We start from the raw sequence: 12449 nt of genomic DNA, 5'->3' as shown, positions 1-12449 counted from the left end.
TTAATGCTCACATCATCCCGGTGTGATAGGTCTGGGGCTTTTCGTAACCCTATTTCACAGATGAGGAAACTGAGGTTTGGAGAGTTTGTCCCACATCAAGCAGGTGGTAACGGAGCAACAGGGCTTGGCAGACAGGGTTCTTAGACCTGCAGAGCCATGACCTTCCCACGAGTCTTTTCTTTTGTGTAAGGATGCACATCTTTGAGGCACTGAAGGTAATACTGGGCTTTGCTACAGTGGAGACGGCTGACGTGTGCACCCCTGGGAAGCTCCTGTTGGCTATCCCCAGGGTGAACTTACCAGCTTCATCTCAGACCCTGGGGCTCCCCAGGACATCCCGAGCTCAGCCTTCCTGCATCTGTCTCCTTTTTGGCTCCTGAGCATTTCCTTTCCTCTGCAGATAAGTGGAATCTGAAGCTGCTCTCATGCCCAGCTGAAGGCTTGCCCAGAAGCCAGGGCTCAAGGCTGGTACGGAAGCTCCCCTGGTAAGAGCCCAGGGCAACTCCCAGCTGCCTGGCATCTCGTTAGGGACCCGCCCTTCCCGAGGACGGCTTTGACAGTCCCTCCAACATGGATGTCATATATCAGAGGTCCTTGGAGGCCTCTGGACACACTCGGCTATGTTTTGTCTGACTCGCCCCACGTGGGCTTGTCCTGTCTTTTATAACTAAAATGGTTCAGCATTTAAACATATGATGTTTCCTACAAAAAAATCAGGAGGTTTCCATAAAAATCTAGGTTTCTAGCTTCTTGAAACTGAAAAACTCTGGGCCGTGGTGATGCTGACCTCTTTATACGGGATATCTGCTTCCAGTTTGCCTCAGTCCCCACCACTCCCTACTGTTCGCCAATACTGAGGCCAAAGGTCAGTGCTCAATTACCAACTTGCACCTGGGAGGGCTCGACTGGTTTAGGTTACGCGCCTGGCCCCTGCAGGCACCAGAGGTCGAGAGCATTGGTATATTCACTCTGGCTACTTCTGATGATCTGTAGGAGGCAGGGAATGTGGTTCGGGAAAGCGCATGGGCCACGCCCTTGGAGACCAGGCCCTCAGTGGCCCTGCCATGTGTTCATCCGTAAACTGGAGACGCTGCTACCCACACTCAAGATTGCCTTTGAGAATTCAGCTGCAAAATGCAATTATCTCCCAAGTCAGGGCTCAGCAAACTCTTCCTACAGAGGGCCAGAGGGTCAATATGTTAATCTCCAGAGGCCGTATGGTCTCTGGAGCAACTTGGTTCCACCACCGTGGGATGGAAGCAGCCGTGCACAGCACCTCAGTGACCAGGTGTGTCTGTGTCCCCACCATGGAGACAGGTGCTGGCCGGGTCTGGCCTGAGGGTGGCGGTTTGCTGACTCTGCCCTAAGTGACTGTCTGGTTGCCTGGGTGTCTGCCCTCCAGTCTACTCCGCATATTTCAGGTAGAGAAGTTATTTCAAAAACTCTGGGGCGGGCCTGAGCAACAAATACACACCGAGACCTCACAACATTCCCAAACGCCTTGCCTTCAAGTGGCAGCTGGCTCTGGTCCAGCGTTCCCAGGGCCGATTCTGAGAAGGTTCAGAGAAGGAAAGCACGAAGTCCACGGCTCCAGACGGGCCAAGACGACATGCACAATAAATATGAGAAGGTGGAGGGTGAGGCAGAGTGAACCGGAGGTGATGGGGAGACTCGGGAGGCGTTTTGGGAGAGGGGAGAAGGGATGTTTCTGGAGGGAGTGGCCAGGCACGGGGACACGGGTGGGTTGACCAGCAAGCTGAGCTGTGCTGGGTGGGAGGCCCACTCTGCACCCTATGAGGGGCGGGGGCCAGGGAAGATGTGAATTGCACTCTGGTTTTCTTGGTTGATGGATTAAAGACAGGGTGCTGTCGCCAAGCTTTCCGAGGGCTGCACACGTGTTGGATCATGTCACTCCCTCTCCCCCAAATGCTCATGGCTTCACTGCACTAAGAATGATTCCCAGGTCCTCACCCAGTCAGCACAATGGCCCTGGCTACTCCCCCCGCACCGGGCCCTTACCTCATGCCCACCCCCGTCTCCCAACGCCCAGACACTGGCCACCCTGCTCTTCTTTCAGAGGCTCAGGCCCTGCTCCCCGGCTTGTGTGCTTCCCCCTTGTCTGGGAATACTTTTCTCCCTGCCTCTTTCTCTCCTGCAGGGTTCAGCTTAAACACCACCTCCTCAACGAGCCCTCCCTCCTCAGGCCTTCCTGTCTGTCCTTCAAGCTCAAGTTTCTCTGATCGTTATCTGCTTCCCCATCACCACACACTCGGTGCCCAGGGCTGGCCCTGCCACCATAGGTAATGAATCAATACAGGTTGAAGAAATGAACGATATATGGGTAATACACACATACATGCATTACACACTTTTTCATTCATTCAGCATATTTATTGAACACCTACTATTAATGGCCAGGACAGTGGGTGCTAACTACACTCACACTTTCCTTGCTTTCTTTACTTCTGGAAGACCTGCCCCAGAGATAGAGAAACCCCAGGAATGGGTTATTTCCTAATTGACATTGCAGACCAGGAGTTTTCAACTTCAGCACAGTGGAAATTTAGGGTCAGATGATTCTTTGTTCTGGCGGCTGCCTGTGTGTGATAGGAAGCCTGCCCGCTGCACACCCACCCAAGCTGTAACAACCAAAAGTATGTCCAGAGAACCAGCGGCCTGGACTGGACTGGCTGTCCTGGACCAGAACCCGGAGGGTCTGCATCTTCAGCCATCAGCGTCTCGGGAAACAAGCCCCGAACTGGGAAGCTCAACGAGAACTGGCCTGTTTCCACCTGAACTTAAGTAACACACACAGAATGTCAACACACCAATTCGACAAGGCTACCAGGGGCCAGGTCTGAAACAAGACAGAACACACAGACACTCAAAACCACAAAAATGACTCAACGGCCCCCTCTTCTGACACACAGCGTCGCTGCTTCTGTAGCATTGGCGCCTTGACTCCCTCCATTCCTCCTGCCTCTGGATAAAACTCACTGTGCTGCCCAATCACGGGATTGCCCTCGCTTCCTGATGACACTCCAAGCCTCCTTCAGGGTTGCCAGATGAAAGACAGGGTGCCCAGTTAAATCTGAATTTTAGATAAACAGTGAATACTTTTTTTAATGTAAGTCTGTCCCCAATATTGCATAGGATGTACTTATGCTATATCTGAAATTCAAATTCAGCTGGTGTCCGGTATTTTTATTTGTCAATCTGCAAACTAATTCCTTAGAATCAGCCCAAATCCTATGCTGTGCGCCTCCGGGCGCCCTCTTGCTGAGAGCCCTCTGCTTGAGGGTCCTTCTAGTATGTTCTCCGCAGTGGCAGCTGCTAGTAAACCCTGACTCTGGTGCACGCTGTGTTCCTGGGTGTCTTTAGAAAGAACAATCCCCACTTTTTGAGGCAGGAAACTCTGAGAGGCGGTCGTCCGAAAGGGATATCTGTGAGTGGCCAGCAGAGGACAGGCTGGGGGTGACAAGCAGGGAAAGTGGAGTCAGGCTCACATCTTAGTTAACCAGCATCCAATACAGGGGCTGCAACCTGGAAAGAGGTGTGCGGGGAGTATCTCATGTTAGCACTGGACGAGGCACAAGGTCGACAATTTAAGGCCCCGAGGGTGCTCGGTCCCATCCCTTCCAAGTTGAAGTACAGTCACCAGGGAACCACCACAGAATTGACAAGTGGTGTGACCCTGGGCAAGTTTTGTAACCTCTCCCGGTCTCAGTTTTCCCACCTGTAAAATGGGCATAACGATAGTGTGAGGAGTAAATAACTCAATGGGTTGAAAGTGCGTGGAACAGGCCTGGGAGAGTGTGAAACTAAACATAAATTTTTAACAGTAGTTGAATAAGGAGGAAGGTGGGCTGTGCATGTGAAGTGGCACCAAGATGGTAGTTTTTGCCAAAATGCCAGGCATCCGGCAAAGGACATGCTGCTTCTGTTTGTTCTTCGGTTCCTTTGGCAAACGGCCGTGTAGACCAACAACGGAGTTAAAAAATTAACCTCCCCCAAGCCTTCCCGGGAGAGGGGAGGAGCCCACGTCTCTGAACCTCAGCTTAGAGAATATCAGAGCACCGGTGGGCAGGTGTCGGAGGCCTGGTGGGTGATTTGGCTTCTGGTTTACAGGGGCTGGGGCAGGTGCCTCAGTGTCTGTGTGCAGCCGCTCTTGAGAGAGTGAATGAAACATGGGCGTGGGGTGATGGCACAGACAGAATAAAACAGAACATCTTACCAGACGGTGGCAATTATTCCAAGGCTTGTAGAGAGTGAGTGGGCACAATCATCAAAGTGCCATGTCTGAGCTCACAACTCCACTGGGAAGGTGATGTCACTGCATTTTCCAGACGGGGACATGGAGACAAGCCCAGAATTCAGCCATTTCTATGTTTTTTTTTGTATCAGTCTGTTTAGTCATTCAAATCTAAGACATAGAGCAGTGATTCTCCAGCCTGACTCCCCCTGGCGAGCCTGTTAAAACGCAGACCACGGGCCCCAACCCCAACATCTGATTCCCACATTCCACAGTCCAAGAACCTGCATTTCTAAGACGTCTCCAAGTAAGCTGACGCGGGGAGCTGGCACCACACTTTGAGAACCACTAGTCGAGGCTGCCTCGGTAACAAACTCCGGGTGATGCCGACACTGCCGGGGACCACATTTCACGTGTCAATTACTTCCTAAAATGCAGGCAAATGCAGAGACACAGACTCTGGCATCTCACCTTGACAGGTTTACCTGGTGAATCGGTGTCTTCTGGTGGCTCCAAAAACAGGAATCACCAGGGCCCTTGTTAATGCCAGAGGCTTCCGTTCCCTCCCTTGGAGGTTCTGATTTATGGATATGAGACGGGCCTGGGAGTTTCTATGTTAACAAGAACCCACAGGGTTCTTTTCATTGTCATGCTCTGGCACTGTTTAACTAGGTCACCTAAAGATTATTTAATTATCTAAGGGGTGCACCTGTGTTTGACTTTGCTCTGTGCTGTTAATGAAGGACTCAGGCACTGTGAAGATACAAGTCAGCCTGCAGATTTCTGTTCAGAAAAAAAAAAGATTACCCCAAAGGACACAGTTTTATTGCCCTGTAGTACTACCACCAGTTTTGACTTGAACTTAGCAAACTTATTACAGAATGACTTTTTAAGTCAACTACAAATACATCATCTATCCAAGTGTTATTTGAATCAGCCTTACACTGGCCTCCTGGATTCACGCATGGTTTGAATACAGCTTTGACAGATGTTCCTTTTATATTGTATGAGGTGTTCATTTTATATTGCATGATTTAATTTTTCGAAAATCATACATTGAAACAAGAGTCCTTCAAACCTACATCTTCTTCCTTGGTATCCTCCTAATTATGAAAACTCAGAGTTACAAGTAAGCCTGTAGGAATAACGTGGTTGAGGGGACCTGGGGGAATCTATTTCACTCCCGATGTTTAAAAGGCAGAGCTCCTTGAAGCAAGTGAGAACGTGTTGTGGCCTAACACGCAACATTTAATATCAGAAGTGGATGGCCAACATGTGCTGGGAAACTACCCTCTAAAACCATGAGATCCGTTGTTTTTGGAAACACGAACAGGAATTGCTGTCCAAAATGTTGAGGGCATTCCTAGAAAGTCAGGCCCTGGGTGGGGGTAGGGGTGCAGGGTGTGCGGCCTGTGTCCTGGAAGCATTTGGAGCAGATGGTGAAAGATATGCATGTGTGTCCAAAAAAAAGCCAACCAATGCTCCAGAAAGAGGCCACTGTCCCCATGACCTCTTTAGATGGAGTTTCCTGGGGGATCTCTCTGGAGAAGGGTGAAGCGATCAAAGTGGAACCCTCAGGAAGGCTACATGGGATGGGGGCGCCACATGAGAAAGTCAGGCAATTCCCACCCCTGCTGGGGACTAATAACCAGCCCCTGGCACTCCAACCTCCCTGGGCCTTAGTTTCACTATCTGTGAAAGGAGGAGGTATAGAGTCCACAAAACATAAGCCTTCACTCTCCAATACAGAAGCCACCTGCCACATGCGGCTGTGGAACCTTTGAAATGCTGCTAGCCTGAATCAAGATGCCCTCGGTGTAAAATACACACTGGATTTCAAAGGCGTGGTACTAAAAAAAAAAATGTAAAATATCCAATTAATATTTTTATATTGTTGCATGTTGACATGACAATATTTTAGATATACTAAGTTAAATAAAATATATTATTAAAAAGCAATTTCGCCCGTTTTCTTAAATGTGGCTACTAGAACATTTAAAATGACATCTGCAGTTCACTTTGTATTTCTATGGGGCAGCACTGCTCTAAGGCCTCTCCAGGTGTAAGCATCTAGGAAGAAAGAAAAGACACACCGAATACTGATATCAGGTATGCTTTGCCATATTATCATGAAGAATTAGCAAAACACTCTCTGACATAGATCGCAGCAAGATCTTTTTGATCCACCTCCTAGAGTAATGAAAAAAAAAACAAAAATAAAATGGGACCGAATTACACGTTTTTGCACAGCAAAGGAAACCATCAACAAAATGAAAAGACAAACCACAGAATGGGAGAAAATATTTGCAAATGAAGCGACCAACAACGGATTAATCTCCAAAATATAGAAACATCTCATGAAGCTCTATAACAAAAAAGCAAACAACCCAATCAAAAAATGGGCAGAAGATCTAAATAGACATTTCTCCAAAGAAGACCTACAGATGGCCAAGAAGCACATGAAAAGATGTTCAGCATCACTAATTATTGGTGAAATGCAAATCAAAACTACAATGAGGTATCACCTCACACCAGTCAGAATGGCCATCATCAAAAAAATCTACAAACAATAAATGCTGGAGAGGGTGTGGAGAAAAGGGAACCCTCCTACGCTATTGGTGGGAATGTAAACTGGTGCAGCCACTATGGAGAACAGTATGGAGATTCCTTAAAAAAATAAAAATAGAACTACCATATGACCCAGCAATCCCACTACTGGGCATATACCCTGAGAAAACCGTAATTCAAAAAGACAGATGTACCCCAATGTTCATTGCAGCACTATTTACAATAGCCAGGACATGGAAGCAACCTAAATGTCTATCAACAGAGGAATGGATAAAGAAGATGTGGTACATATATACAATGGAATATTACTCAGCCACAAAAAAGAACAAAATAATGCCATTTGCAGCAAGGTGGATGGACTTAGAGATTGTCATACTGAGTGAAGTAAGTCAGACAGAGAAAGACAAATACCATATGATATTGCTTATATGTGGAATCTAAAGAAATGGTACAAACGAACCTATTTACAAAACAGAAGTTGAGTCACAGACGTAGAAAACAAACTTGTGGTTACCGGCGGGAAAGGGGGGGAGAAGGGATAAATTGGGAAATTGGGATTGACATATACACACTACTATATATAGAATAGATAACTAATGAGAACCTACTGTGTAGCACAGGGAACCCTACTCAATACTCTGTAATGACCTATATGGGAATAGAATCTAAAAAAGAATGGTATAGGTATACGTAGAACTGCTCAGGGGGGCAATCACACCAGTCCTCTTCCCGCACCATTCTCCGCTCCAAGAGGATCCCCCTCGGGATCACGGACATGGCGATGAAAGACAGAACGAATCCCTCATGGCGGTGCTCGAGCTGTCCACCAGGCAGACACCCGCTCAGCCCACATGAGCTCCGTTGTCAATGGATAAAGAGGGTTGACACCAGCTTGGAAGGGCAGCTGGGAGCCTGATGGGGAGGGGTGGAAGGCGGGCAGGAGGAGGGACACAGCAGGTTTGGGCTACAGAGGCAGACCCGTGAGGGCACAGGGACAAGACCGGTGGATAAAGAGCTGGGAGAAGGTGGAAGCACCGTCTGAAAGTCCTCGAATGTCAAGGTGAAGAGTACAGACCTGGTCCAGGGTGCAGCACGGAGCCGGGGTCTGCAAGCAGGCAACTCGGATGGATGGAATGATTGACAAGAAACAACCAACCAACCACATTCAGAGGTGGTGCAGACGGATTCCGGGCATCATCTGTGGTGTCCACAAAGGGAAGAACGAGACCCTAAGCAGGGAGTTGGATGTAGGGAAGGGAAGGAGGGGTGGATCCTGAAGGCTCGAGGGGGATCTGCTAGCACTGGGCGCCTGGATGGGGTTGGGGAGGGGTGGCTTTGGAAGCTGGGCAATCCAGGAAAAGGAGGGTTCCAAGATGATGCTGAGTTTCTCGGCCCTCAGCCAGGACCACTTAGAACTCTTCCAACCCAGATGACGCCTTTCTTACTGTCTCTTTCACACAACACAGCCTTGCAATCTGACAACTCTCCGTGTCCACGTCTATGACCATGTGCAGATAACTTTGCTGCCTTGTCTAGGGCATCACCTGTCTGCCCCCACATGTTTTCACAGACACCTTGCAGGGCAGGAAGATACTTTTCTCACGGGTGGTTGAGGAACATTAGCAACGATGCTGGGAAGGGCTGTGGACCATGTGTTTGTTCAGCACAGGATTTTTGTGGCCAGGCTTCCGGGAAGAGACTCCACGAGCACCACAACCCCAGGGCTTTGTCAATTACACCAGAATGCTCAGACCATCCACCTTACCCAGGACCCTTGCGTCCTGCAACTCATCTTGGTCACTTCCAGGAGCCAGGACAGATGCAAAACCACAAATCAAGGCTCGCTGCTCGTGGTTAGCAGCTCTGGCTTAAAAGCACACACTGGATAGGGGAAGATGACGCTGCAGAAGAGGTCTGCTGATTGTCTTTCAATGACCCACGCTTTGCACAAAATCACGTGAGCCCCAATAACCAAGAAAGGGATAATGAACATGTGGAATCCAGCTGTGAGCCAAGAATGTAACCACGAATCCCCACCTTATGAAGTAGTCCTACCTGGATGTAGGGCATCGCTGGTGTGGTGGAGGGCAGCCCTGCAGGGACACAAGAGGTTCACTGAGTCCCTAGATTCAACCCCGGCTCTACAGCAGAGGCCACTTCCTTGGAAAGACTGCGCTGGGGCCCCACTCAGGTCATCTGTCCTCAGAGTCCCTTTAACTTCTTTCACGAAGCATTGTTTTCTCTTATAATTCGTTATTATGGGTTTAATATTATATTTGATCAATATCCTTCTTTGGTACCAGACTGAAAGCCCCATGAAGTGGGATGGCTTCTGGCTTTTCTCTCCATGGTGCCTAGGACAGAGCCTGGCTGATCACAGGTGCTCCATCAATGTGAGTCAAAAAAAAGCATGACGAGTAAACGAAGAGCCAGTGGGTCCAGGGCTGTGCGGAGGGACAGCCCATCTCAGCAACCGAGGGCTACCCTGGCAACCCTGAGTGCTACCCTGGCAACCATTTTTACAACGAACTTCCAAGAAGTCAGTATTAAATGTCCAAGGGGCAGTTGTCTTCATCCTTATGGGTAACTGCATGCCTAAATTGTGGAATAATTAATAATAACTAACAATATTATTTATCTAATATTATAATAATGAATGATACTATTATTCCATAATAACTATGAAATAGCCATAGTAAAGAGTAACAATGTCTATAAAGAAGAGAGAAAGAAGTATAAGGTAACTATATCATCCACTTGGACCATCTAATGAATAAACGAAACAATTTAAGTTCTGCAGAAAAAAAAAAAAAGACAACACCAAGTTATATAGTTCTAGCCACTTCCACACATTTTCCTCAAGGGCATTTGACTCAGGAGAGAAGCAGATTTGCCCTCAGTGGGTTCAGGCAGCCTCTCACCTCTTGTCTGATGGATTCTTTCACAGGACATGGCCCAGAAATACAAGTTAACTACTTCACCTGTTATTCAACTGAAAAAAAAAAAAAAAAAAAAGATTTTTCCCAGGACTGCAGGAAAAACTGGCTACATTGGACCTAACAGTAGGTAGTATTGGGTCCAACAAATTCCTCAGGAATTTTCAAAGGCAATTTGGACTCTATTCCATTTTCTCCTTTTGCTGGGACTTTAAAATCTAACTACTAGGTGAGATTCAGCCCCACTGCACTTCCTGAGCATAAGGTGGTGATTACGGACGATCCAATATTTAGGCTGATGTAGGCGGTGCCTTGGGAGAAGGGGGGTTTGGGTCCACCCTGCCCACCAGGATGAAATGAATATCTCAGCGTAAGACAGAATCCAGGAACCAAAGAGGAGTCAGGAGCCTGGTCCACGGGAGGCTTGAGGGGCCCCTCTTGTGCCTCCAGTGGTGGATTTTACACAGGTTTGATTCAAATCAAGTAAACGGGCTGCGAACTAAGATGGCTGCGTCCGCAAAGCTTAACTCTTAGGACTGAGAATCGAGACCATCTGTGTCAACACAACTTAAGTATTTCTTCCAGGAAGTTATTGTAAACCAATAAGTAACTCTGCTGTTCGCGGCAGGAAATTCCTACGAAACAATCTGTCCTGGCACGGTTTGCTCACCTGGGAAAACAATCTGCTAATCAATGTTTTACTCGCCAAGATCCCCCGTAAGGCCCTCGTCTTGCTGTATCCACCCATCCTGAACTATGTTACGTCACACACTTTGCTGAAACCCAGTCGATTCTCCGCCTTGAGAAGCACAGCTTAAAGGGTTTGGGCCTGGACCTCTAAACCCTATAAAGATGCCTCCTGACCTTAGACACCAATAGGCCCGTGCCCTGGCGACGCCCTCCTTGACAACAGCTGCTTGAATGAACTTGGCTTTGCTTTACCAACAGCCTCTTCTGATGGGTTTTTTTGAGCCCACAACTGACAGAATAAATCAGGTTTGGCCTCTTGGAAACAGGAAGCATATAAATGCTATGACTAGCCTATGACAGATTTCAAATGCACATTTCACCTCCACTTCCTTCCTCTTTTACATGAGTCTGTATTTTCCAAATTTTCCACAATGAGTTTGCATTATTTTGAGGGTGAGTGAGGGGATGCAAAGCAAACACCATAAGAAGAAAATCAATTCCCAAGTGTACGTTAGAAACGATTGTCAGGTCTTAATTTAACACACACACACACACACACACACACACACACAGAGTATATAAAATACCCATTGAGCAGCTCATCTCATTAAGCTAGCAAGGTCTCCCATTGACATCAAAAGGCATGGAGAAAAGTGGTCCAGTTTTAATCAGGCTGCCTTGGTTCTCTCAGGCCTCTGGGGTGTTGATAAAATACACCAGCAAAAACATTCAGTCAGTTTAGGGTAAGGCCCAGGGATCTGTGTGTAGTTCTCTTTTTTTAATGAGCACTTAAGTGATTCACAGAATCAAGCCAAGTGTAAAAGCACAGGAGCCTACAACCGACTCAGTGGAATGCCAAGTCCAGCTTCCATCAAAAACTGTCCAGATGAAAAAGGACCAGGTTGGCGGTTGACAAAGAAAGGATGCCTCAACTGTCTCACTCAGGTGGCATCTCCCCACGCCTGGGTCCTGGGCCTGTCTGGAAGCACACTGACTCACAAAAGCCCCGACCTCCTGTAAAATCTGGGAATAGCTCACAGCTGGGCTCAGGCAGGGTCTCTCCCCCACCAACACCCCAGCCAGAGCTGGCTCAGAGAGCAGGCTTCCCCCACCGTTGTCTGCAGCCCTGCAGCTCTCCGTGCAGCCAGCACAGGGAGTGAGATGCCCGTTAGCAGCCCCAGTCAAGGCCTCCTTTTACCTTAAAGAAACTTCCTCGCTTCTCCGGACTGCGGGCGCCCATGGTCCAAGCTGACATTTCCCGCGGCGAGGCTCTACTGCACGCCTGGGACTCCTGAAGGTAGAGACATTTGTAATGGTTAGTCCAGCCTGTAGGAAATTCCTTTCTAAGCCACAGAACATTCACAACAACAGTCCTGCCAAGATCTTTTTCCATCAACAACAGAGTGCCATTTTATCTCCCACCAAAGCCCTTCCATCTCCTTTCAGGCTGATTTCCTGCTACAGACAGCACAGCTCCTAGACTCAGCCCCACCTCGCTGCCCGCTGCCCCCCCTCCCCCCACCCGCTCCTCCAGCTGACGCCGAAGCCCCCTGGGACTGCGGAAAGCATAATGATTGCTCTGTGTGTTTGCTTGACCTCACGCTCGGGTCCTAAAGGGACTGGGTTAGACGCCACTGTGATCTGCTCCAAAGCTCATGGACTTAATGCGGTTGATCACACGAGGCCAGCGGGAGAGTGAGGGCCCGCGTGTCCCAGGAAATCCTGCAGGAATGGGATGAGGTCATTATGAGCTGGGCTGGCCCTCTCCCTCCGGCAAGGTCAACACAAGGGCACTGGGAATAAATCCCTCTATTTTCTCCAAAGAAATCAAAGACTGGGATGAAATCCTGTGCCCCTGTTTTCAGAGATCAGCTTGTGTAAGAAACAGCTCCAGGATAACCGGGGAAGAGGGGAGTGGACTTTGGAACGCGGAGAGGAATTTAAGGGCATGATATGATTCTGAATCACAACTGTGGCTATTTGAGCTTGGAATTTCCCTCACT

At 48.4% G+C, this 12449-nt stretch overlaps 1 protein-coding gene across 3 annotated transcripts in view; it reads right to left on the bottom strand.

The window, feature by feature from the left end:
- Nucleotides 1–11741, bottom strand: part of RIN2 (Ras and Rab interactor 2) — a 102035-nt gene extending 90294 nt beyond the window's left edge. The window contains exon 1 of one of the 3 annotated variants that reach the window (XM_089896508.1): nucleotides 11645–11741. In XM_089896508.1, the coding sequence (XP_089752634.1) occupies nucleotides 11645–11701 (57 nt within the window). In that variant the 5' untranslated portion in view covers nucleotides 11702–11741. The remainder of the gene's footprint in view (nucleotides 1–11644) is intronic. The other 2 variants (XM_030763579.2, XM_089896507.1) reach the window with 2 other exon arrangements.
- Between the last annotated feature and the right edge of the window lie 708 nt (nucleotides 11742–12449).

Source organism: Delphinapterus leucas, chromosome 15 (genome assembly GCF_059928025.1).
Source record: "Delphinapterus leucas isolate spDelLeu-1000000601 "Yukka" chromosome 15, BTC_Dleu_Yukka2, whole genome shotgun sequence".
Lineage (NCBI taxonomy): Eukaryota > Metazoa > Chordata > Mammalia > Artiodactyla > Monodontidae > Delphinapterus > Delphinapterus leucas.
The sequence above is the reverse complement of the archived record's forward strand: the minus strand, read 5'-3'. Positions and strand labels throughout refer to the sequence as shown.